This window comes from Copadichromis virginalis, linkage group LG13 (assembly GCF_057382275.1).
Source record: "Copadichromis virginalis isolate Kocher_CV1m ecotype Utaka linkage group LG13, C_Virginalis_male_GT1.1, whole genome shotgun sequence".
Taxonomy (NCBI): domain Eukaryota; kingdom Metazoa; phylum Chordata; class Actinopteri; order Cichliformes; family Cichlidae; genus Copadichromis; species Copadichromis virginalis.
The window spans coordinates 20,317,229-20,343,689 of NC_140630.1; the positions used below are offsets into that span (position 1 = coordinate 20,317,229).

At 38.6% G+C, this 26,461-nt stretch overlaps 1 protein-coding gene across 2 annotated transcripts in view; it reads right to left on the reverse strand.

Annotated features, from left to right (window-relative positions):
• The window catches only part of khdrbs2 (KH domain containing, RNA binding, signal transduction associated 2), an 86,414-nt gene that overhangs the window by 18,034 nt on the left and 41,919 nt on the right, over positions 1-26,461 (reverse strand). For both annotated transcript variants that reach the window (XM_085477934.1, XM_085477933.1), the window contains exons 5-7: positions 22,715-22,842; positions 20,214-20,400; positions 343-425 (exon numbers count right to left, since the gene is read on the reverse strand). In XM_085477934.1, coding sequence (XP_085334060.1) covers positions 343-425; positions 20,214-20,400; positions 22,715-22,842 — 398 coding nt within the window. The remainder of the gene's footprint in view (positions 1-342; positions 426-20,213; positions 20,401-22,714; positions 22,843-26,461) is intronic.

The window sequence follows — 26,461 nt, forward strand, 5'->3', positions numbered from 1 at the left end:
ACTCAGCTGCGGATTTAGTGCATCACTAAATATTTACAGCAGCATGATGGTGTATGTGGGATTAACTACTGTGCCCATGTTGCTCAAGTTGCTCACTGATGTGTTTTTAACAGACAACAGACGTCTCTGGCACACTTTCATCAGGCTTTAGTATACACACATACTGTAGCTTTGCTGTTAGGATCAAGTCATTGTTGGTTTGGGGATTTCTTGCTCTAATGTACACCTGTGATGGCCCAGCTGGTCACAGTGGACCTTAAACATTCTGTATTGTAACAACAGATGGATGGTAACTGAGAAAAGTTGAAAAAGCCTTTCCTGCTGTGTGTGTGTTAACGTTACCTCTTTGACTGATTGCTGTAGTTATCTTCATAGGCTTCATAACTCTCATCATCATACTCTCCACCGTATCCGTCGTCGTAGGCCTGCGAGGGAACACGCGGTAAACATTAACATTGACTTGTCTCCACATCTCTATCCAGTCTAACTGGTTGGAGATAAATAATATAAAAATAATCAATAGTTAGTTCCATGGGCTAACTATATTACAGTGAGACGGTAATGGGAGAGGAAACAGAAAAATTAATGTCCAACAGGGATTATTGATTAAGGTTCGCAGGGAGCATGTCTCACTGGTAAAGCTTATTGGACACCTTCTGAGTCTCAAGCTGCAATATGGATCTGCACTATTGATAAGTAGCTATTCAGAAAATAAGCACAAAATGCAGCCAGGAGCTTTACACTCGTGTTCGATAACAATACAAGTGGCTAAACAGCACGCAGCCCACAGACAAGCCCTAAAGTTAGATATTTTGCCAACAACCTGTAAGTATTAGAAACCACTTAATTAGGGCTGCTCGATTATGGCAAAAATGATAATCACGATTATCTTCACTGGAATTGAGATCTCGATTATTTGACGATATTTATTTAACCCTTTAAGACCTACTATAGAACCATGTCCGCCAGAGCTTATATTATTTTTTTACATGTTGTAGTGCCATTTGTGGGAGCATTTCAATTTGCTATGCAACTGTTATAGCCCATATTTTAATAATATGTATACATTAAGTCCATAGTAACTACATTAATTGCAAAAAAGTGCAATAAACTACAAAAAAATTGAAAATTGTTTTTGGTTTTTTTACATATATTTCTACGGAGAAATTTAAGAGGTTTATCCCTCAAAACTTTAAATACAAAAAAGTTGCAAAAAATAGTTTACAACTACAGGAAATTTATTTTGAGTGTCTTCATAGTTTTATTTTGGAGAGACACCAATTTTTATATACTGCAGGAAAAACGAAAAAACAATCCTATGATGCAAATTAGTAAAGAAAACAGCATGTGCATCAAAATAAACTATTTCCAGCAGTGCAATTCGAGTTCTAAGCATCCCAGAAACTATTTAGAAAAGTCAAACATGACCAGTATAGGCTTTTAAGGCCTACAAGTAAAAAAACTACATTTCCGCGAAAATGACGTCACTTCCGGTTTTGGCCAGGAAATGGCGGACATGCGATAGTTAGCGGTGACGTCTGTTTCACTGTGGGAAGTGTTACGAACAGCTGATCGGATTGGCAAAGCGTGTTTCTGGAATATTATGTTTTTGTTGCTGCAAGCGCTTTTTATGCAATTTTTGCAAAGCTTTACAGTGGGGTAAAAAAGTATTTAGTCAGCCACCGATTGTGCAAGTTCCCCCACTTAAAATGATGACAGAGGTCAGTAATTTGCACCAGAGGTACACTTCAACTGTGAGAGACAGAATGTGAAAAAAAAATCCATGAATTCACATGGTAGGATTTGTAAAGAATTTATTCGTAAATCAGGGTGGAAAATAAGTATTTGGTCACCTCAAACAAGGAAAATCTCTGGCCCTCACAGACCTGTAACGTCTTCTGTAAGAAGCTTTTCTGTCCCCCACTCGTTACCTGTATGAATGGCACCTGTTTGAACTCATCATCTGTATAAAAGACACCTGTCCACAGCCTCAAACAGTCAGACTCCAAACTCCGCCATGGCCAAGACCAAAGAGCTTTCGAAGGACACCAGGAAAAGTATTGTAGACCTGCACCAGACTGGGAAGAGTGAATCTACAATAGGCAAGCAGCTTGGTGTGAAAAAATCAACTGTGGGAGCAATCATCAGAAAATGGAAGACATACAAGACCACTGATAATCTCCCTCGATCTGGGGCTCCACGCAAGATCTCATCCCGTGGGGTCAAAATGATCATGAGAACGGTGAGCAAAGATCCCAGAACCACACGGGGGGACCTGGTGAATGACCTGCAGAGAGCTGGGACCAAAGTAACAAAGGTCACCATCAGTAACACACTACAACGGCAGGGAATCAAATCCCGCAGTGCCAGACGTGTCCCGCTGCTGAAGCCAGTGCATGTCCAGGCCCGTCTGAAGTTTGCCAGAGAGCACATGGATGATACAGCAGAGGATTGGGAGAATGTCATGTGGTCAGATGAAACCAAAGTAGAACTTTTTGGTATAAACTCAACTCGTCGTGTTTGGAGGAAGAAGAATACTGAGTTGCATCCCAAGAACACCATACCTACTGTGAAGCATGGGGGTGGAAACATCATGCTATGGGGCTGTTTTTCTGCCAAGGGGACAGGACGACTGATCCGTGTTAAGGACAGAATGAATGGGGCCATGTATCGTGAGATTTTGAGCCAAAACCTCCTTCCGTCAGTGAGAACTTTGAAGATGAAACGAGGCTGGGTCTTCCAACATGACAATGATCCAAAACACACCGCCCGGGCAACAAAGGAGTGGCTCCGTAAGAAGCATTTGAAAGTCCTGGAGTGGCCTAGCCAGTCTCCAGACCTCAACCCCATAGAAAATCTGTGGCGGGAGTTGAAAGTCCGTGTTGCTCGGTGACAGCCCCAAAACATCACTGCTCTCGAGAAGATCTGCATGGAGGAATGGGCCAAAATACCAGCTACTGTGTGTGCGAACCTGGTAAAGACCTATAGTAAACGTTTGACCTCTGTTATTGCCAACAAAGGTTATGTTACAAAGTATTGAGTTGTATTTTTGTTATTGACCAAATACTTATTTTCCACCCTGATTTACGAATAAATTCTTTACAAATCCTACCATGTGGATTCATGGATTTTTTTTTCACATTCTGTCTCTCACAGTTGAAGTGTACCTCTGGTGCAAATTACTGACCTCTGTCATCATTTTAAGTGGGGGAACTTGCACAATCGGTGGCTGACTAAATACTTTTTTGCCCCACTGTATGTGGAAGGAAACCGTGACCGAGGAGAAGCTGATGGCATAAGATGTAAGTACAACTCCTCCTGTTTCGTATGCAATACAAATTATTGCGCTAGTGTTACGATCCAATGTTGCCAGTGTTTTGTGTTAGGCGTGACTGTTATGTGTTTCCTGTTTTACTTTGAAGGTCTGTCTTATCTCAGTGTGTTCAGTTTCCGCTTCCTTGTCTCGTCAGTTCTGATTTGCCCCAGCTGTGTTTCCCTCCTGTTGTCCATTCCCTGATTGCTCCCTCTATGTATTTAAGCCCTGTGTTTCAGTTTGTCATGGGTTGTGATCATTGTGGTGTTGGTATCGTAGTTTTGTAAATAGCTGTAAATAGATTTGTAAAGTAGCAATTGAGTAATTTGTTCACCTTGTATATATTGTTCACTGCAGAAGCCTAGTAGGCATGAGAAGCCATTTTTGTTGATTACGTTTTCTCCTGTTTTTGTTTAGGAAGTTAGGTAAGTGAATTGTCTTTTGTTTGGTTTTTCATTTTGGGTAGGAAAGCGTAGGGACCATTAGGGAGTTTTGTTTGTTATTTTTGGCACTGCTCACTGCTGAAGCAAATAAATGGCTGCTTAGCATTTTAAAAGATACTATTGTTTGGGTTCTTGTTTTGGGTGGAGTGTGGTGGGCCAATGTTTTGTTGCGTTCAGGACACGCCTAGACCTAGAACGTAACATAAACCTCAGACCCTCCAGCGAAGACATTTATGTTACGTTTATGTTACGTTATGTCACACAAAACACTGACAACATTGGATTGTAACACTAGCTTACACGGTTCAGGTTCTACAGGGATTTAAAAATAGTTACACAAAACGGAGCGTGCTGCTCTGACCAGCTTTAAAGGGTTAACAATGACTTTAAAAAAATAATATAAAATAGTGTGCAACACCACTGAAGTTTTTTTTTTTTTTTTTTACCTCTCTTTTCAACCAACGGCAGTCACTCTCTCCTCTCCAAATAACTTCTGTTTAGCTTTCCGAGCTTCCCCCGGGTCCTCTTAATCAGCGGTCTTGCGCCACGGACCGGTTTATGCCCGACAATATTTTCACGGACCGGCCTTTAAGGTGTCGCGGATAAATGAGGGAGGGGCTAATAATCGGCTTAGTCATTTTTAATGATCGTTGAAAGCCCAGATCGGAATCGTGATTAAAATTCGATTAATTGAGCAGCCCTACACTTAATGTATATATGTATATATATATTAGGGGTGCAACGATACTCGTATCGATATTGAACCATTCAATACAGTGCTTTCGGTTCGGTACGCATATGTATCGAACAATACAACATTTGTAATTTATTTTATCAACTTTCCTTCTGACGATGCTGTCTGTGTTGAGCGCTCAGTGAATCTGCGTTCGACTACTCCGCCTAGGCTGCACTGTCGAGCGCAGATCTACTGAGCGTTCAACACAGACAGCATTGTAAGAAGGAAGAGCGCAGGGCAAGCTAGCGAGACAGAAGTTAAGCTCTCCTTGCAACATGGCAAATTGAACCTCCCCCACCCTCATTCAGATCTGGCGTTTGGAATTATTTTGGTTTTCATGTGACATATGACCCTGAAGGTAAGCGCGTCATGGACTAAAGTAAAACAGTATGTTGGATGTGCCATGCAATGCTCAATTACATGGGTGGGAACTAGTGTGTTAGCGCAGTTAGCTCGTTAACGTGCTGGCCGTCTAGCCCCATGCACGGGGCGATCGGCGGTAGCTCGTTAACGGAGATTTGCCGTGTTGTGGCGTTAAGGTCATTTCAACGAGATTAACCTGAAAGCACTAGTGGGAACACAACGAATATGACTGCACATTTACGCCAACATCATCCTAGTGCAAAGACAAAAACAACAAGCATGCTACTAACTTTAGCGGAGTCATTTAGACAGCTGTTAGCACATGATTCTCCTTATGCTGCTGAGAATATAGCCCAGAAGAAGCGGATAGTATAGCTTTTATTTTGGAAAGAGACATTTCTCTGTAATAAACTCTCTTTTCCAAAATGAGTGATTCCTCAATCAGATACAGGGCTTGCAATATCGCTAGCCCGACGTCCTGGGGCTAGCGATTTTTTCAGTCGGGCTACCAAAATCTATCTCTTCCCTGCCCGTCGGGCTATTGTAGGAAGGAAAAATATATGTCAATGCTTTTGCATTCTTTCAGAAATGTAGCTGGGTAATTATGTCATTGGCATTGGTGAGCCACTGTCAATATGTGACATATTGAAATCGCGTTTGAATTTGCGCTCGTTTTTTTGCTTTCACTTTGCAATCGTGCGAACTGTGTATAGAGAGCGACAGCACTGATCTGTGAGTGATGATAATTTGTGCACCAATTCCTCTGACATCGTCTTATTAATCGTTAGCTTACTATGCAAACATGACAAGTGAAATCTCCCGCAGCAAGCTTAAACATGTAAGAGGTTGATCGCGCAGAGAATCGCTGAGCTTATGTGAGTGCGTGTGTAAAAGCAGCACGATATATATTTTAGTTCTGCTGAGCCAAATAAGACAGGTCAGGGTGAAGAAGTGACAGCCAAAGAAAAGCTCACCACAAAACGGAGAAGTTATGACAAATCAGAGTATAAGGCAAAAAGAAAGTGCAGCTTTATGGTTTCATGGACAAAAGAATTTCTGTGGCTGCAATATGACGAGCTAAATAACCAGGGCTGCACATAAGTGGTCCGCAGGTGCGCATTCGCTGTCAAAATAAAAAACACGCACAAGGGTTAGGGTTAAATTTAAAAACTGTGCTTTTGAGTTAAAATATATATTTATAATTTTAATAAATGACAAATTAAAAAGGCATGAACATTTTTTTGTATCGAAAAAATATCGAACCGTGACACCAAAGTATCGAACCGAACCGAACCGTGAATTTTGTGTATCGTTGCACCCCTAATATATATATATATATATATATATCATTTATTACTTGTCAGAGTCTGCACGTAGAAAATGATTCTTATTACAGATCCCCTAGTTGCCTCAGATGGTGTGTTAATCCAGTTTGTGCCTCTTTACTTCTACAGAGGATTCTTCTCAGCTTATTTATGCAGGGACCCTGTTTTTGGATCAGTTCAAATAAGAATTAACATTCAGAAGAGGGAAGCTCAGAAAGCGTGGTTAACAGGTCTCAGTCATTAAATCCTCTAATATTTCATCCATTACAGTGACATGTGAACATATTCCTCAAGTGTTTTGTCATATTAGTATCATCTGTTCTTTCCCACTGTGAAGGCTGTCACTTTCTAATAAATCACTTTTAGTTTCTTTTGACTTATGACTCAAATCTCTTTAAACAGAACACAGTTATCAAGGTGCCAAAACACAGCTCTGAAAAGAGAGAACTTGACCAAAAAAACACTCATTAGGATGGGTTTTAATTGCTACTGTGCACTCTGGGGAATGAAATGATATGAACCTATATGATGGCATAGTGGACCTTTTCCAAGGGTTTTGCTCCTTGAGAAACTTTCTGGAGGAGATTTTTAGATCAGAATATTGCAGGAACCAACAAAGGTCAGAAATAGATTCAACCTCCACTGACTTTCAAAAATTATTATTTTTTATTTATAGTTATAAGCTGGAAGTGAACATCACTGAAAGATAAGGTGCTGTGCCCTTAAAGACGGGGCATTATTTATTGTGAAGCATGAGGAGCGTGGTTTAGAAGCATTGCATATGTCACCTCCTGCATAAAATATATAAAATTTGATGGAAAAATGTGCATGTCAGTGCAGAAATTCTCTGATGCTTACAAATGTTTTGGAGAAGGGAGCTAAATGAAGTACATAAGACTATTTCTTGACTATCTTGACTATTAATTCTTTGTTTTATTATTAAACTATTATAAAACTGCTAAACATCTGGTGCTGCTTCACAAGTTTGTTCCCAAAAGCTGAAAAACACAGAAGAGAACTGGAGCTGATTTGGTGTGGGCAACAGAGCCTTGAATTGCAGGAGATGCCAGAGTGCATCAGGTGGCAGATTCTGCAAAATCTGGCTTGTCCTTACCAGACAGCAACCACAAGCATCCTGATTTCATGTCATGTAATCACATCAGCGAACAAAATAATAATCATTTTATTTCTTAAAAACCGAATTGTGGAGAAATGTAAGGATTTATGTCTTCTAATACATTACTGCAAGGATTTTTAATAGATTTTCAGAAAAATCCCTTTATCGAACACTTTCCAGGTGCCCATGGAGCATAACACCAAGCTATTGGAACAACTTTTCAGTGTTTCTCTCTGGTAAAAAAAAGTCAGTCTGCACCTAAGATACTAAAAAAAACATAAACACACTATTTATCATTCTGTGTTTTACTAGATTTGATTTATTTATTGCTTTTCTTGCATCGAGACACCACTAAAGAAAGTCATAAAAGAATGACATGAAGCACACGGTGCTCCTGAGTATGGAACCCATGCCTTTCTGCTCCCCAGTGCCCCCTCAACCACTTGGCAATCATATGATGTTGGCATCTGTGTGATTTTGACCGCTATGTACTTGTTTGTATGGCTGAATTAAAGCATGAGGAACAAAACAAAAGCAATGAGTCACGGTATACTGACTGGTCCACAACAGAGAATATCTTCACTTTCTTTAATTCCAGGAACTGTAATAGCTGCTGCAGATATCAGCCTCACACAATTATTTTATTTCTAACACCCACTCTAATCCCCGGAAGAGCATAATGTCAGTCCATATTCACGAGGGACCTGCATCGACTGTTTATTGTTAATCGCGTCAGTCTGGTCGATAGAAAATTATGCTTTCGAGTTGATTATGATTTATAAAAAGAAGCGATGTCATATTTTATTTGTTAAAGTGAAATCTGAAATAGCGTTCACCTTTTGGGGATCACTTCCCACTTCTGAAACCAAACTAACACCTTTATGTTGAACGATCTGCCTGAAGAGAGCACACTATTCTGCTGTATGGTTTATTCATGACGGCAGGGATAATCAGACCCAGCAGACCAAAGGTTCATGTAAACAGCATAACCTGAAACTGGAGTAAGGCCAAAGGGTGTGGAGAACAGTAGACTAAGGTATTGTCTCTTTTTGTAATTGTTGGATCATGCTCATTTAAAGAGGTTTAGTGGAGTTTAAAGTGCTTACGCTTCTTTTTCATCATGATCTAATCTCTTCTAATCCTTTCCAAGCTTGCTATTTCGAATCAAGCTTTACTATGATACATGCAAGTGTTCAGTTCCTTTTAAAGGCTGAATGGATTTTAAATCAGCAGAATAAAATGTGTTGAAAGCTTCAGTGAAACTGGTTGATGGCGGACGGGAGCTTCATAGCTCAATATTCCTCCAAGTCTGCCTGTAATAAAAGAACATATACAGTCTATGTAATGGAGTAATTGCATCTTGTATTAGGTGTGGCTGCCTCTGGTAATGCTCTCTGTCACAAAAGCATAGCTATCAGCGTGAAGGACATCAAGTACAGCTATACAAAAGAAATTACATTCAAAGCACTAGTACACACTCTCCATCTCCTGTCGGGAAATGCTGATTCAAAGTCCTCTGGTTCCTGTGTGGCTTTATTTGTGTGAACACGAATTTGACTAAATTAAAGTTAGGGATTATGTCAGGGATTAAGTTGTTCTGGGGATCCTATACTTCTCTTTTTTCTTGCATGAGTCTTTCCTCACAAAGGCAGCGAGTCAGAAACGTGCATATCTAAGTAATTAACCGTTTTGTTAGCAATCCCACACGAAAAAAAAAAATCTTCACACTGGACCACAAATATAAGAGGGGATTATTTTCAGTCAGCTGTGAAATAATCATTTAAAAAGACTTCCATCATTGCTGCAATGTAAAGTCATGGAAAACTTGCAGTATATTTATTTTAAGGATAAAAAGACTTGTGTCACTGTTACAGATACAAAAAAGAGAAATCTAAAATCAATAAATGATACAGAGGGAGAATTCATCCTAACATCCCACAGCCCAATTTACTGTTGAGGCTACTTGTTTACGAGATAGATGTGTGCGTGCTCAGCTCACCAGAAGGCGAGTATTCATTGTCATGGGGTTTGAGTTTTTGTGAGTTCACTGTTGTGTTTTGAGTAGGATTTATTTTTGGCTTCTTTGGGAGTTCTTTTCATCTTTGTTTTCCTGCTTTAAGTTGGGATTCTAATGGGATTCCTTTATATGTTGAGTCCTTAGTTCTTGTTAGTTTAAGTTACTGATGATTTTGTGGCGTTTGTTTTCGGTTAGTTTCCCTCTGTTCCCTTTCTGTCCCTCTGTCAGTGTTGTTTATGTGTTTGTCTTTTGCCTTGTTCAAGTTCATCTGTTACCCCTGTTTAGTTGTGTCTTACTTCCTGTTTTATTTTGTTAGCTGTTGGTCTTTTCTATAGTGTCTAGTTTTACTTTAGCGTTTTCATAATTAGTTTTAGCTTAGTCTTGTTGTTGTTGTTGACGTTTCCATTCTCCCTAATTACCTCATGTGTATGTATAGCTTCAGTCTCTCATTCAGTTGTTGTCAGAGTGGCTGTTTATCTTTCCTGTTTGTCATCTCAGTATTTGTTCCCTCGTGTTTGTTCCCTTCTGTCTTCTGACTTTGAATTTTGCTGATTTTCAATTATGCTCATGGACGTCAGTAAACCACCAAATAAAGGTGTTTTTTTTAGTTTATTCTAGCCTGCATTTGTCTCATTTTCCCTGCATACAAAGCAAGTGCAAAAAAGTATACCTGCAGAAAAACACAATGAAACTATCAGTCATGGACTGGCCTCCCCAGAGCCCGGACCTCAACCTTACTGAAGCGGTGTGGGATCATCTTGACAGATAATGGAACATAAGGCATCTAACATCCAAAGATGAGCTTTGAACGTCCTTCAAGACCTAAAGCCTAAAGAACTTATTCCTGAAGACCACTTAAAGAAATGACCAGAAAGCCTTCATTCAGGCTGCGTTGAAGAACAAAGGTGGTGATAACAAATATTGACTTTCAAGCTCATTAGAGTTGTACAAACTCTATTCTCGCCTTATATAGTGTGTTTCAATGTGTGTTTGCACATTTCAGTAACCTGCTCCACCTATTTCCCATTTTTCTAGCAAAATGCAAATAAGTGAAGGTTAACTCAACACTTTGTATCTTACTATAATTTACAAAATCTAAGTCTTTGTGTTTGTTGCTGTGGATCCTCTAAAACCTCTAGAAGAAGCACTTGATTTAAGAGCAGTTTCTTTTAATCTGTTCACATCAAAAACAAAAATAATACAGTGAAATTTATATTGAATTAATCAATGGATGCCACCACTAAACATTACCATGCTCTGTTAACCAGCTGATTTCGTTAAAATGTCTTATATTAACAGTAGTAATGTAGCAATGAAGAACTTAATTTCACGTCAGCATACAATTTGCTAACTTTTTATAAGCAGATATAAAAAAAGATGGATATTGTGTCCAAGGTGACATATTAAGTCAGCCACATTTTTCTAATAACAACAGGGGTTACAAAAAAGAGTTGTACAGAATGAATTGAGAAAATGACCTTTGAGTTAATGGTTTCTGATGTTAGTTTGAAGTCTTATTTAATACAGCAGGACCTTTATTTTACAAATAAGACTTTTATTTAAAAAGGGAAAGTAGCAGATATATCTTTATCCTGTGGCTACCTTGAGATTGACAGGTTTCTACTCTACAAGCATGCAGCTTCCTCCATTTCTAAGTATGATCCATCGCTTACTCATGAGCAAAATGGCAAAGACTAAAAAGCTCAACTTCAGCTTTTAAAACGGTAGTTCACAAACCGATGGTGAGATTATTGTAGCCACCTCCATCGTTTATGTGCAAACAGCAATGTTATGACTGTTCATGAGTCATGAAGGAGCAGTTTTGTTTTGGCATCTGAAGTTGTGTTTATGATGGATTATACTAGCGCTTACAATTGCACTGTGTGATGACAACCCAGAAAAGTCTATCCACTGAGGAACACAATGAGATACAGTTGCAAAGCTGCAAAAAAAGGTAGGTTACCCTTGTCGTAAGACATTTCTTTTTAACCCTTGTGTGGTGTTCGTATTTTTGTTACTCAGCCAGTGTTCATGGGTCTGGTGGACCCGCTAGAGTTTTGGCTTTCCAAATTAACACTATCAAACAATTTTATGTTAAATTACTCAACAGATGTTTACTTCATCCCAATTACAAGACATATGAACAGCAAACATGGTTAATTTTTTCCCTTTACCTTTGTTAGATCACATTTATGAATTAATGTGCTTCTCGTTTTTCTTTTATATAAAATGTTATAAATAAATCAGTTATAATCAAGTGGAGTGAGTGGAAAGACACAACACATTTACACGTGAAAAAATAATTGTTTAATTTTTCTTTTGAAAAAAACTGAACACGGGTCTCACAGACCCGAACACCATACAAGGGTTAAAGCTAAACTATATCTGTATGTTTCAAATGACAGAGTTTGCAATAAAAGCATCACAGGGGATATGCAGCATTCAGTGATTCAAAACTCAAAGGAAAAAATATAAAAACGTTTACCCTTTCCTTTCTTCGAGTACTCCTGACCTTAGCATTAGTTTCATGAACAAAACATGCAGATCTGAAGAGGTGCTATGTGTAAATACGGCTCCCTCTAATTAATGAGGCTTGATTCCTCTCGTTTGACGTTCATCTGTAAAAACAATTAACACTGCTCCTTTTCAACAAGGCAGAGGACATAAATCAAATGTTAACACAAGGCTGGAGAGTTCTCACTCAGTGTAATTAGGACAGCGAGAACCTAAAGGCCCTTAGCACTGTGCTTCATTATCAATTGACAACCTGTATGTCCCCTGACAGTGACTGATCTTCATAGGGAGCAGCCTGTGAATGCCTCTCCACGTGGCAGGAATGTGGGGGGAAATGAGATTTGCAGCCTTTTGTCTCACTGAATAGATGTTGCTGTTCGCTGCTTTCTACCTGTGCAAATTCAATCAGCATGCACCTTTTGTTGTTCCGAACGCACATAAAATACAAGTTTACTTCCGAACGCTACTCTTGAAATTGTGCCATGGGAAATTTGATAGGATGATAATATTTACTACACTGAATAATTATGATGAGCTCAAACCTTGATTACTTTAGGGACATTAAGCAATCGCTCTAGGTTTAGGGATGCTCAAGAAGACAATAAATAAATACAACAGACATTTTCCACTTTGAAAATGTTTGTCTGCGTATACCCTCACAGGTAGCTTAAGTCCCTGATGATACAACTGAGGCTATAATGCATTCTACCTGAGTCTTTACCTCTACTCAATAATCCAGAGGAAATGTGTCATACATCTGTTTTAATGAACAGGAGAGTTCTGCATGAAGAATTTCCATAATTAATATAACAAATGTGAACTCAGCACTGTATCTGAACCTATTGTTATGAAGCAATTATAGCAGATGTGCATCCCACCCACAATGGTGCCCTTAGAAAACTGCCCTCCTTTAAGCAATACACAGAACCTTACAAATCTTAGACATTTTTTATGTTCATGCACTAGATGATACGGCGAGAATTTTTCCCCCCTTTTCAAAAGGGTGTCCTTTTGCTTTTTTTCCACAGTTGATAGATTAGAGTTTTTTTCTTCAAAGCCTCCCAAAGCTCTGTGTTTAATCACATTATGGCATTTCCCGCGCTGCCTCAGTATGGTTGCAGGGCTCAGGTTTAAAAAAACCGAGCAATGCGTTTCAATTTTTACCAGCAATTTGTACAATTCATGGTCTGCTGTCAGGGACGAAACACTGTATCACTCTCAGACTCCTCTCTTCTGTCATCAGCCCTGACATTAAAAGATAAGATTTGATCTAGATGGGATCTGATCTTTAACTAAGGCCATGGTCCCAGGCTATACAAAATTCCATTCATCACATCTTTAATCTTCCTCTGCTCTCCATCTGCACTTTTCACATGGAGTAACTTATACAGATTACAGTGTAATGTTTCTCTGCTGCTCTTTCTAGGGGATCAGTAAAATTCATTCCTTAATACTTCCACCAATGCCAGTAGGTAATGGCTATTAATGGTAACTTTAGCACTTCAGCAGCGACTTAAATTACAAACCTCAGTGCAACACCTACAATGACATTTCTGAGATGAGTAATTTTCTTATTAATATCTCAAAAGATGGGAAATCTAGACGATCTTCCAGGATTCAAAGCTTTAAATCCCACAATGGCAAAAACACGTAGCCAGAAAAGTGTTGGCACATCAGATCAGATACTGTAAGAGCCCAGTAGGGAGAAGAAGCTCCTGTGGTGTGACTACAATACATTTAATAATAAGAGCAATTCCAACTGTGCTTTGTGGAAAACATGAAAAAAAAAAATCAGCCTTAAAACAAAATCATCAAAAGCAGCCTACATGGTTGGGAAAACAAAAAAAAAAAGCCACATCCCACAGTACTCCAAAACCTCGATGGGGAAAAGACATTTTGTCTGGAACAATTGTAAAACAATCAAAAATACAAACTGACACTGAAGACAGTCGCCGCTCGCTGGAATTGTAGATACCTTATCACTGAAAAACAGGCTTCTTTCCCTGGATAACAGATCTGGATTTTGAGCACTTTCACATTAAAATATGGTAGAAGGGAGATTCATTTTGCAGCAGCTTCATGCAGACCGGCTGCTGATTGCTTAGATACATTATTAATAAACATGACAAATATCTATCAGACAAACTGAGAAAAGGTTAACCCAGCATTAACTGTTTATATTTCAAATTATTTTCCTCTGTTTATTAAAATGTATCAAGGTATAGATGAAAAACTGAAAGCGAAGCCTACTTAGGTTGAGTGTATTATGGGTGTTTTTTTATAATCTTACTAAAAATATAAGGAACACCAAACCTTAAAGGACCAAAATGATGGCCTAGTGATTGCAAACAGATTAAAGTTTTACTAAAGGGCTTATCGGTTTATCTGAAATGATGCAAAAAGCCCAGCGGCGCTTCACTGTAGTACATGGAGATCTGCACCAGACACACAGCAGATGTTCTGGGTGCACTTCATCTGCAATATGTTAATACATTGTCTCAAAAGTGAAAGCCTGGCTGTCATCATCTCTGGATTAGGAGCGTTTCAAATGTCAGCACGTGAAGAATCTGTTAGAAACACCGTTTAAACGTGTTCCGCGGACTCAATGTCTAGACTGACACCCCCTAAACTCGCTCCATGGCAGAGCACTGTAATCCACTTCACTTGTGAATTGTTGCCATCATTTAAAAGGGACAATAATGGTCACTGTCACTGTATTAGTTTTACGACACTGACAGCGTGACAGAGTCCATTCATCACAATAGTCTCCAGAGGAGCCCCCGTTACATGATGACCCGCAAAACAGCAGAAAGGTTTACGGGAGTTTCACCTCAAATGAAGGAGAAAACAACACTCTGTCATTCATTCGGCACACAACACACTGACTCTAAACTACACAATGCATACAGTACATATAGACATGTGTATGTGCTGGTTATTAATAAGCACTGCTATGCAAATTGGTTTCTACCAGAAGCGCAGTGATATTAATAACTTGTCGTGACTGTGTGTAAAAGCAGAAGCTAAAATAAAAATTGTAAATTTCACTGCTGCAGGAAAAAAAAGATTGAGTTATCATCAAAGAGTTAGGTAACTTTTTTGGCGGATAAACCTTTGTTTACTGTATGAAGGCTTGATTTCATCCATTGGTCCATGTTTTTCTAGTTATCCAATACAGGGTTGTGAGGGGGGCTGGAGCATATGTAGATCTGTCTACCTTATAGGGCAAAATGAGGAAAGGTCTCCATGCTGTCCCAGGGCTAACACAAGAGACAACCATTTGCACTCACATCTATGACCAATTTAGATTTAAACTTAACCCCACTAATTGCATGTCTGGACTACCCAGATTCCAAACCAAGACCTTCTTGCTGGGAGGCAATGCTGCTAACCACTGCACCACTGTGCTGGCAGAGTTTTCATATTCTTTTAAAGGAGAGATTTTAAAAAATGACCAATTAATTTCTAACTCCTTCTCAGGAGATAACAACAGAGTAGGTGTGCAAGCCTCGGAGATCCCTGGCTCCTAGTGTACACGTGGAGAAGACAGCAACAGAGTAGTTGGTTTAGTACTTGTAATCCTGCCAAATCAAATATTTTAGAAAGGTGTCTCAAAAATATCCACGGTAACTTTTTGGATGCTTAGCCATAAATTAAAGTGGAAAAAAGTCCTTTTTTTGACTGGGATTACCTACCGCTGTCTACTAATATAGTGTTTGTGAGTATAAGTATATACTTGATAGAGCTGCACGTAAGAACTCGGCATCCTCCGAGCTCCCTAATGCAACGTCCATGATTTCCGGAGGCGCCAAAGTAAGAATAGGTGCAGGTAATAGTCCAGAGACTTCACAGTGATCATCCCGATGCTCCTAAAAGGGTATTTCGAATAATGATAACACATCTGAAGCAGATCCCCCACTGTGTGCTGCCTATATGACTTTTAAAAAAAGCCATTCAGCATGGTTATGTTAATGAAGGAGCACGTATCTCTGGCTTTGACTGATGATGTGAAAATTGTAGCATCACTAACTGGAATCGGTTCACAAAGAGCTTCGGTCTGGCAGGAAGGAGGAAAGAGCGCTGGTGTAAAGGATACAGCAAGGTGAGATTTGTGGGAGAAAGATAGAGAGAAAGCACTTTGTTCATAAATTATAAAGCAAACAATGATACACGATAACCGCCAGCTTCCTTGTGCTTTCCTTTGAAGTTATAAATCAATACCACCCTCGATTAGGTACAATTATAGACTTTCTCACAGTATTGCATTTATGAGACAGACTGACAGTTTGACAGAGTCCATCAATCAACAGTCTCCGGAGAAATTACACAATACTGATACACGCTATATTTTCCTAAAGACAAATACAGGGTGTAGCAACAAAATCACAGCAACTGCTGCTGATATATTGTCGTGTTTCAATAGACTGTTCTTTGCAGGCTTCTTGTAGCGAAATAACAAGAAGTCATACAGCATCATGTACACTCATTGAAGGAAGAAAATGATAATAATAAAAAAAGCCAGGACCTGCATAAAAAGTCCTTGCTGCAATCTGGAAACATGCTTAAGGAAAATTGCGTAATGTAGTAGAAAAAAATAGCAAAGCGAGATATGAGTGAAGAGAATGTTCAGGACAAACTCATCTTTCCATAATCCCCTAGTCTCTGTGCTCCCACCCTCCTTTCCAACCTCCAATTACAAAGAGAAGAAATGCCCCGCTTCACTCCACAGAAATACACAGGCTCTACATCAGAACTCAATTTGGTTTGGTAATGAGACTGCGCTTGTGCATTTCCCCATGCAGACAGCCCAATCTTCAATTGCCTGCACACATGGGGGCTTTTCTTAGCAGGAAGGCTCTGAGGAAATAGGCTGGTAAAAGTGTTGCCTTTTTTCATTTGGATGAAACTTACAGCTCACCTTGTGTAGTCTTTTGAAAAATGACCTTGAGAAATTTGTGATATCTGAAGACAACATACTTTTAAACTGAAGCCTTGAAGATTTATTTCTTTTTTGGATACAGAACATGGCATTATATGAAGTGATATAAAAGATTTTACAGAACGCCGGTCAAGGCACTGATTATGCCTTGAAATGCAGCATTTTCTCTTCACAAGCTGATAGTGCGGCGACTGTATCCCCAATGCAGAGCTTCACGGGTTTCTGATAACCCACTGTACAATGTTCTCTTACATTTACAGCACAATTTACTTAACCCTGCACTGTAAAAAAAAATTGTGATATAAAAGTATTTTACTGTATATTTTACAGGTTTGTACTGTTCTTCTAGAATATCATTAAATTCACATAAATAGACTGTGATTTTACATGTCAAATGTAAATGAACGTAAAATCACTGTAAAGTAATAAAACATAATTTTCTTGTTTTTTAAATGTATCTGTCTATTAGGCCTGCCACGATTAGTCGACTAATCACGATTACGTCGACTATCAAAATCGTCGACGCGTCGTTTGAAGCTTTGTAAGATCCCAAAAGACGCAGGAATAAGTAGTAGGATTTAAGAGTGTAATAACGGACTGAAACAGAAGATGGCAGCACTGCATGTACAAGGATGCCAGCTGCCGTTAAACCCCGAAGAAGAAGAAGTAGCTCTGTCCCAGAATTCATAGCCAGCCCAGCTCAGTTTCCAACAATGGCGGCAGCTAGTTAGTTTTAATATTACACTTATTATTCTTTCTGGGTCACAAAATAAACGTTTAACATATTTTCAGGCGAGAACGTAGCTGTGTAAACCTCAAATATCTTCTCAGTTTATCAAGACACCACATATTTTCAAAAGCGCTCCGACGTTTTCCGAGACGTCTGTTACCCACTAGCTCGATAGCTAGCCGGGGGCAAGGCTCACTAGAGCCCGTGAGAACACCCACCGCCGTCTTTCGCTACACAGGTTAAACATATATAAGTCACTTAGATAACTTAACAATGTTATTGTTTGGCCTTTTTTTAGTATTTTATTTGTTCCTGAGTAAGTCAGTTTGTCTGAGATTAAAGTTATAGTTTTTACACAGCTGAATAAACGTCACCAGGCAACTGATCATCAGAAGTGTGAGATGCTCGAGAATATACTCCGGTGTGCTGTTTTTCTTTTAGATAGCAAGGAGCAGATGGCTGAGTTTATTAAACTTCACCTAAACAATCTGCAAATTTCATTAAAATTTAATAAACTATCATCTTGTCTTTATTTTTAGTTAGCACTTACCTTAAACACTTAAAGCTGTAAGCTAATGATAGTTATATAAGAGCAGATGTATGCTGTACGTCTAATGGATGCATGATCTGATTAGTTGACTAATGCAAAAGTAATCGGTGACTAGTCAACTATCAAAATAATCGTTTGTGGCAGCCCTACTGTCTATACATATGCATATTTTGATTGTTAAAATACATTCACAAATGCATCATAATTTCACAAATATTTGTCCGTTATTTGAAAGATTGAACTGTTAAATCCAAATGTAATGCTATGGAAAAATATATAAAATGATTCGTATAAACTTTTTTTACAATGATTATCATTATTGTTAGTTAGGGTGATCGTGGCTCAAGAGTTGGCAGTTCGCCTTGTAATCAGAAGGTTGCCGGTTTGGGTCCCGGCTCGGACACTCTCGGTCGTTGTGTCCTTGGGCAAGACACTTCACCTACCACCTAATGGTGATACCCTGAGGGGAATTATAAAGTGGAATTGTAAAGCGCTTTGAGGGTTTTATAAAGTGCTATATGAATGCAATCCATTGTTATTTAAACCAACTGTTAACTGTATATTTCTGTACATTTAAATATTATTATTCATATTGCCACATTCATTGACCTTTTTTATAGGTAGTTTCATTGTTTAATCACATTAAATAGTTCCCAATTTAATGTTTAAAAGCACTTGAAAAAGGCAAAATCCCATGTAAAATTAGGGCAACAAACTATATTGCCATTACTGAAAATAACCGTATTTTCATGGGAAAGTTATTTTCTGGTATTATTTTGTCATCCCAGCTGCCGGAATATTACTGTTTTTTTAGGATTTTTTTTTTTTACGGTGTGCAAAGCCTGAACCGTTAAATAATTGTCAGAAAATTAGAATTTTTTAAAAAGTGGAGTGTTTATTGGACCTTAGGGCAAATAAAAAAAAATAATTTAGTGTTTTATTTGTATCATGTTTGCTATAATTATTGCATTAAATGTGCTGGTTTTGCTTGTTCAGGGTTTTTCGGGGCAAAAACAGCCAAATATCACACTGCTGATGCACAAAAACTCACGTGTCTAATATGACACAGGGTTAAGGAGACAAAGAGAGTTCCCATAGCTCACATGAATGTTTTTTTAATTAAACTCCAAACCAATAACACCAGTAATTATTTTCAAATAGCCTGTGTTTTAAACAGTATGTAAGCTGGTCTGTTTGCTAATCATTTCTCAGATTCCAGGTCAGATTCCTCACCTGCATGGATGTACATGGAAACTTGGGATACTACACTACCTAAACTGGGCTGTTCCTCAAACAGTCTGTAGTTAGCATAAATGTATGTGCAAGTGGTGCAAAAATACTTATCTAATACAGTGGCTCTCAAAGAGGGCCGATAACGCTTTCAGAATTCTTTTTTTGAAAAATATCTCATAACAAATGAATAAATAAATACATCAAATTAAAAACAGGGTAAGGAATAAACACACAAATTACCATATTAAAAAGCTGTGCACAGCAGTCAAAAATAGTGTCTGGGTACAAGGATGAAGGTTTGTCACTATAAACAGAGTTTAAAGCTGAGACATATCAAACCTCAGCACAGTCTATGATGGCTTAACCCGAGCCAGCCAAAAATAAATCAGGCTACACAGTTAAAGATACTCGATTTAAGGCTTTTTTTTGGGTCAGGTCAAAGCATGACTTGCCTGTGTGGCAGAACTGAGGCAACGGTGAAAAACAAGAAAAATGTGTTCAGGTTCTTGCCTCCTTTTCTTTGAAAACTTTGTTTACAGGTTAATCTTACTTTGAACACAAAAAACAAACAAACATTTTATTAAGTTAGTGTGACAAATTATCATTAGTTATCATAAGTTTGGAAAATATGTTGTGCTTTTAAACGAGATAAAGGGAAACCGATCACTGCCTGCAACTATGTCGAACTCAATGATCCAAAACCATCATTATACGCTTCTGCAAGTTTTTAACATTTAAAATAGGCAAATATACAATGTAATACTTGCTTGTCCTACTTTTTAAAGATGTCCCAGAATGCCCTACCTTTCCATGTAAAGCACGAATCATCCAGATTACATGAAAGGGAAGTAAATCAAGTCTGATTTACACACACTTCAAGTAAAATTACTATCAGCTATACTTTTCAGTGTGTGCAAAGAGGATTGGACTTACATAGTCGTCATATGATTCATGTGTGACTGCTAACAGCGGGGGCCTGTATCCGACACTTGCTGCTGCTGCCCCTCTGGCTCTCGGGACTTGTACCTCCCTCGTCAAAACTGTCGTGGGAAGTTTGCTGTGTGCTGCCGTCGCTGTCCCCCGAGGTGTTGCCGCGCTCCTTCCCGCGCCTCTGTGGCCCCTGGTAAAGCAAAAAAAGCAAACAAACATGGCCTCAACATTGCCCTAAGAACCTTGCTGTGCAACACTCATAAATAAGCCACAGTAAATTAAGTGGGAAAGTGGAATTAAGAAGAAAAAAAACCCCTCAAACTATATTTAAATCCTTTTTAGTGCTGCATACGTCCACGCTGCCACAGCTGGTGGTTGCCTTACACTGTGCTCAGGTGAAACATAAGATAAACACAGCACTGGGGTAGATCTTGTTATGATCAGAAGGGTGACGAGTGTCACTTTGTGTTTTGTCTGCTCTGCAAACATGCCTGTGGGATGCAACATGGTTATTTCAAAAATGTGACAGAGCGATGTCATGTCTCCGTTTGCACGATAACACATCTGCCTGAAACCGCTGATTAATGTCAGGCTGCAGGCGGACAGGTATAGTTTTCAAATACAGCAAGTTGTTACTTGACATGCACCGGTGGAGAGCAAGGGCCAAAGGGCTGGGGCAGACATGAGGAATTTAAGGTAGGTTGTTTCTTTATATAAAAGTCTGACTATCCAGCAGCTCGACTTCATGCTCGGTGTAGGGACTGCAGGGAGGATTTAACATTGCAAAGATGCCTATTTTCTGCTAACTTACATTTTTACAGCATGATACAGCTAGGGTATGGCAATTTGTCTTCCTCCAGCTTATTCTTCACTAGCTGGCAACCTATTGTGATCCAAAAATACAGACACTCAAATGGGAATTATTGGTGCATATTTTTAATGGAGATTTACAAAAATCGCTTATCATTGCAGCATAAGGGGAAAATCTGGAAAAGAAAGTGGTGGTACTGGTGGTGAATTGGGAGCGTCCCAATGTTGCTGGTGGATTTTGCTCATATGGATGTGCTGCCAGAAATAGGCCAGGCTTTCATGGCACACTCTACCTGGTTATTCCAGAGGGACTTTCATAGCTCACATAGATTAAGGTCAGTTTGCTCAACAATTAGATAAATAAATAATTCAAAAGGAGACTTATAGAGGGATGCGTGAACGTCTGATCCAATGAAATGCTCTGTAGCATTTATTGTTTCTGCATAGGCTGGCCTACAGGAGCTACGCGGAAAACAATTCACATTTTAAATTTAAAAAAAATGAAAAGAAACCATTAAAAAATATTAAATACAATATGATTAGGAATACTCACAACTGGTTTGCATAAAATACAGAAACATGTACAGGTGAACCAATTAATGTCAAAATTCACCATGAAGGTGGGTGCCTCATTGTTATTTTTTAACACATTTATTTTGTCATTCAGAGCAGGTTAGGTGCTAGGCTCTGTATTACCTGCAAATGCATAAAATTACACATTTTTATTGCATTGACTATTAGACATGAGAGATCTTGTTTTTCTTAAACCAGCCTTAAACCATGACATAGCCCCTGTCATGTTTTACAGAAGAATATAGACTATAGATATGGAATATGGAGTACCAAAAGACCTTTTTGCTGCTGATTTTAAAATCAGTTGTTGTGTAATTTTTCATACCTCAGCCTTTTCTTCCTGTTTCCCTTGTTTAAGAATGGCTTTTTGACAGCTGTGCTTCCATGGTGATGATTTCTAATGAGGTTGGGCGAACAGTAGACGCATATTTCAGGTCCTGTATTCCATCTTTGCTGGATTTTTTGCTATTTCTTAAAGACATGACTTTGAGATACTGTTGCTGTAGATATACCAAGTTTTCAGCAACAAGCTCTTTAGGAATCACTTTGTTGGTGCAAAAATACTATTTTATGCCATTCATGGTAAATTCAAGTATTTTCGGATACTTCAGCTAAAGAAGTTTTAGCAGCAGCCAAGAAGTTACAAAGTAAAAAGTGCCTGAAGCAATTTAGAATTGTTTCTTGTGTAAACATGAGACTGGTTTGGGTGATTTTTTTATGCTTGAATGCTCCATAGGTCAGTATTAAGTGGCCTAACAAACAAGTGGTCAAGTACAAAGTCTGCGCTTAAAAACTGGTAATAAACCAGCCAGTGTCCAAAGGAAAAACTCGGAAAGACCTTCAAACATAAAAGTATAGTTTAAGAAGACTTAAAAAAATGCAGTTCAGAATATAAAGAAATGAAATGTGAGTTTGGCTTTTGCACAGATGTAAGCAAGTGAATTCATAAAAGAGTAGAAATAAAATGAAATGGTTTTAAATATCACACAAGAAACACACCAGTAAAAATGATAAAACACCAAAAATAAAAAATAATTTAAATAAACTAATAATTAGGATGAGAAGTGTCTGTATAAATATTATGTATTTATGTGTGCTTGTGAGTGTAATTAAAACTTTACCTTGTGGTTATTGCGGTTGTTGGTCGTAGACACCTCCCTTGAACACTCCTCCCTCTGCTTGATTCGTCAGAGCCGTTCAACAGGGATAACTCCCGGAGTTGTTCCTGCCTGATCTCGTCATTGTAATCCTGTGGAAACAAAATGCAGCACGTCTCGTAAGAAAACAAAACAGACAAGGTCATTTGTCTTCTGACTGCAACAGATGCTTGCAACAGCAGCAAATGTCATCAAATTAAAATTATCTCGACACCCAAGGGGAGCTTGTGGCTTTGCTGAGCGGTGACTAGCCAGTGAAGAATCTTTTGGTTATGGTTTGACTCAAAACGCAGAGGAAAGATTAGTGGTGGAGAAAAAGGCAATAAATATTTCTCAAATGAGCCGCGGGTTTGTTGGGGAAAGAAGAAAAACTATTTTCCTGTTTAGGTTTCGAAGACTAGTGTTAACTTCCCAGATGGCCTTTAAAAAGAAAAGGTGTCTAACCAAAAAATTTAGGGCAAAATTTATCTTGATGTTGGATGAGGAGAACAGAAACGGGAAATTAAATCAGACAAATATTTTTCTCACTTTAATGCAATACAAAAATAGCCCTTGATTTGTCTGCACACAGACTGTAATTGACACTTTCAACAACTTTGCGTGGAATATCGCTATCTTGCGATTCTGAACCATTTTTCTCAGCCCGCTATCAACATGATATGGATCGCGACACAGCAGATAAGGGAGTGGACAAAACAGCCTTCATTATCTTGTCACTGGTGACAGATAAACAAGTGTGGGTTTTTTTTTTTTTTTTACGAAACACTTAAACCGAGTCCACGGGATTCAATACCATGGGCGAAATGTTTCTATAATGACACCAAGGCAGCAACAGATTTCTTTGGCTGTCACTGCTTATGACAGCACATTACGACCGCATGATCTGGTGTCACAGACTAAAAGGAGAGCCCCAAAAAAAATACGTCCTCTCGAACAAACATAAAAACCCAATATATGTTACTATGAGCAGCAATTTCAACTTTTACTCATGAAAGAGCCAATTTGTGGTGTCCATTGTATGTGCACATTTGTCACACTTCACATTCCAACAAATTTTAATATTAGACACTGATAACCCAAATAAAAACAAAATCTACGTTTTAAATCATGATTTTATTTATTAAGGGGGGAAACAGATGTTCAAATTTATGTGGCCCTGTGTAAAAAGGAAATTGCATCCCTTCCCTTCTCCTTGATAAAGAGAAGGGAAGGGATGCAATTTGTCTGACAAAGTGAAGTAGGCTTAAAGTCCTCAAAAAGCAACACATCATGTCATGATTTAAAAAACCCTTAAGAACAGGCTTAGAAACAAATGCATTGACATCTATCAGTCCGTAAAAGGTTACAATCCTTTTCTAAGGGTTGGGACTCAAGTGAACAATGGTGAGAACAATTATCCACAGATGGAGAAAACAGTGGTGAACCTTCCTAGGATTGGTGGGTCTGCCAAAAATACTCCAAGAGCGCTTCAATGACTCATCCAGGAGGTCACAAAAGAGCAGGGAAAAGCATCTAAAGAGCTGCAGGCCTCTTTTCCTCAACAATAAGAAACTGACTGGGCATAAATGGCATCTATGGGAGAGTTCTAAGGAGAAAACCACTGCTGACCAAAAAGAACACAAAGGCTCACATTTGCCAAAAAACATCTTGATGTTCCCCAAGACTTTGGTGAAAATGTTCTGTGTACTGATGAGATAAAAGCTGAATTTCTTTGGGAGGTTTTAGACCCGTTACATCTGCTGCAAAACTAACAGAGTTTTTCATAAAAAAACTCTGTGGTAGTGTGATGGTAGTGTCTGGGGCTGCTTTGCTGCTTGGTGATGGAACCATGAATTCTGCTCTCTACTCCTGAAGGAGAATGTCCGTCTACCAGTTTGTACCTGAAGCTCAAGCTCACTTGGGTTATGCAGCTGGACAATGAACCAAAAAATTTCAAAAACAAAACCAGAATTAAGTTTTTTTGAGTGGCCTAGACAAATTTCAGACTCAAATCACATTGAGATGCTCTGGTATGACCGTAAACAGGCTCCTAATGTTGGAAAGCCCTAAATGTGGCTGAATTAAAGCAATTTGGCAAAGAAGAGTGGGCCAAAATTCCTCCACAATAATGTGACTCATTGCCAGTTATCACATGCTTGATTACAGTTTTTGCTGCCAAGGGTGGCATCAGCAGTTATTATGTTTAGGGGACAATCAATGCAAGTTATCATTTACAACAATGTTAAATAAATATAAAAATGGTTTAAAAATGCAATTTTTTATTTCTATTTTCAAAGTCATCTGTTTTTTTTGTCATGGGCGGGTGGACAAAGGAGCCAGAGGCACAGGTTCAATACCCCTGACGTGGAGTTTAGTCCTTTCCTACCTACAGGCCAGGCTTATGGATCACATCACATTTAGTCATGAGGATATTACAAGACATCCTTTACCCACTCTGTGATTTGCATAGTTAGGACTGAATGTAATCAGATCTTCAACAAAAGCTTATTATTAGATTAAACTAATTCTGTGTGAACACAAAAAAATCTGAACTCATTAACTGTCTAAATGTGTGAAATGTAACCCTTTTTGCAGACTTGTTATCAGTCGTCAGTTTTAGCAGACAAATCTGCAATCACGCTCTTCTTTAATTTATTCATAATTTTCCTCAGGATCAAATTTTTCAGCCACATATTGTCGAAGGATTTGCAGCACACACTGTTCATTTTTCAAACCATAGAAAGAATATCTAAAAACAAGAGGTTAGTGTCTCTCTACTTAAATTGTCTTCTCCTTCTTTACATGTCTGACCTTCACTGTTTCTTAAGAAGTTTATGGAGCATGATTTTGAGGTGGAAAAAAAGAGAAATTTTTATCATTGTTATAGTGAGCAACCTTGATTCGGTGAATGTGAACACATTCGATACTGTTGCAGCAAAACTGAGCATTCATTAAATTGCAGCATGTCAGACATGTCTTCATTTACAGTAACAGGCTGTGTGTCATGCACAGGCCATATGATGAACAGATTATAAAGACTGAAAACACTGACACCAACATACCGTGAAAGAAGAAAATGAAACCATGGTGGTGGACATGTGACAGACTGTGCACGTTCTTATAATGAACAAATAAGGCCTACAGCATTCTGTTTAATTCAAGGAGACTGGCAGAGCTCTTAATAAGAAATCTGGCAGCTCATTCAAAGCTCAACAAACCTGCCAGAGCTTGTGAAAGTAGACTGTTGACAAAGGTGTTAACATGAGTATACAGAGATAAAGCCCAAGCTGAGGCTTCTCGAGCCAGATTGTTTGCACACTGTGATTAATTCTGACCATGCATGACCTTGTACACATGCAATGCCCTTCACAGAGCTTAAGTTAGACTTAAAGAGGTCAACACATGAAGTGCAGTGTTACCAATCATTGTGATGTTTGCGTCTGCCAGCTATTTGTCTCTGTGGCCAGAAAATAACAAGTCAAATTAATTTGGCATTCTTCAATCATCAGCTTTATTATAAGTGACGCTGTCATGTCAGATCACCTTTGACACCTGCGGCAGTATTGAACAAGGTAAATACATTTATCCAACAAAAACATCATATTAAAAGACATGAACAAACCAAAGAAAATGGATCAGTCTTAGTTTTTGAATAAATCGTGTGACATTTGTTGGATTACAGTGATTATATAAGATTGTTTTGTTTCCCAACATAATGCATTTAAGGGGTAG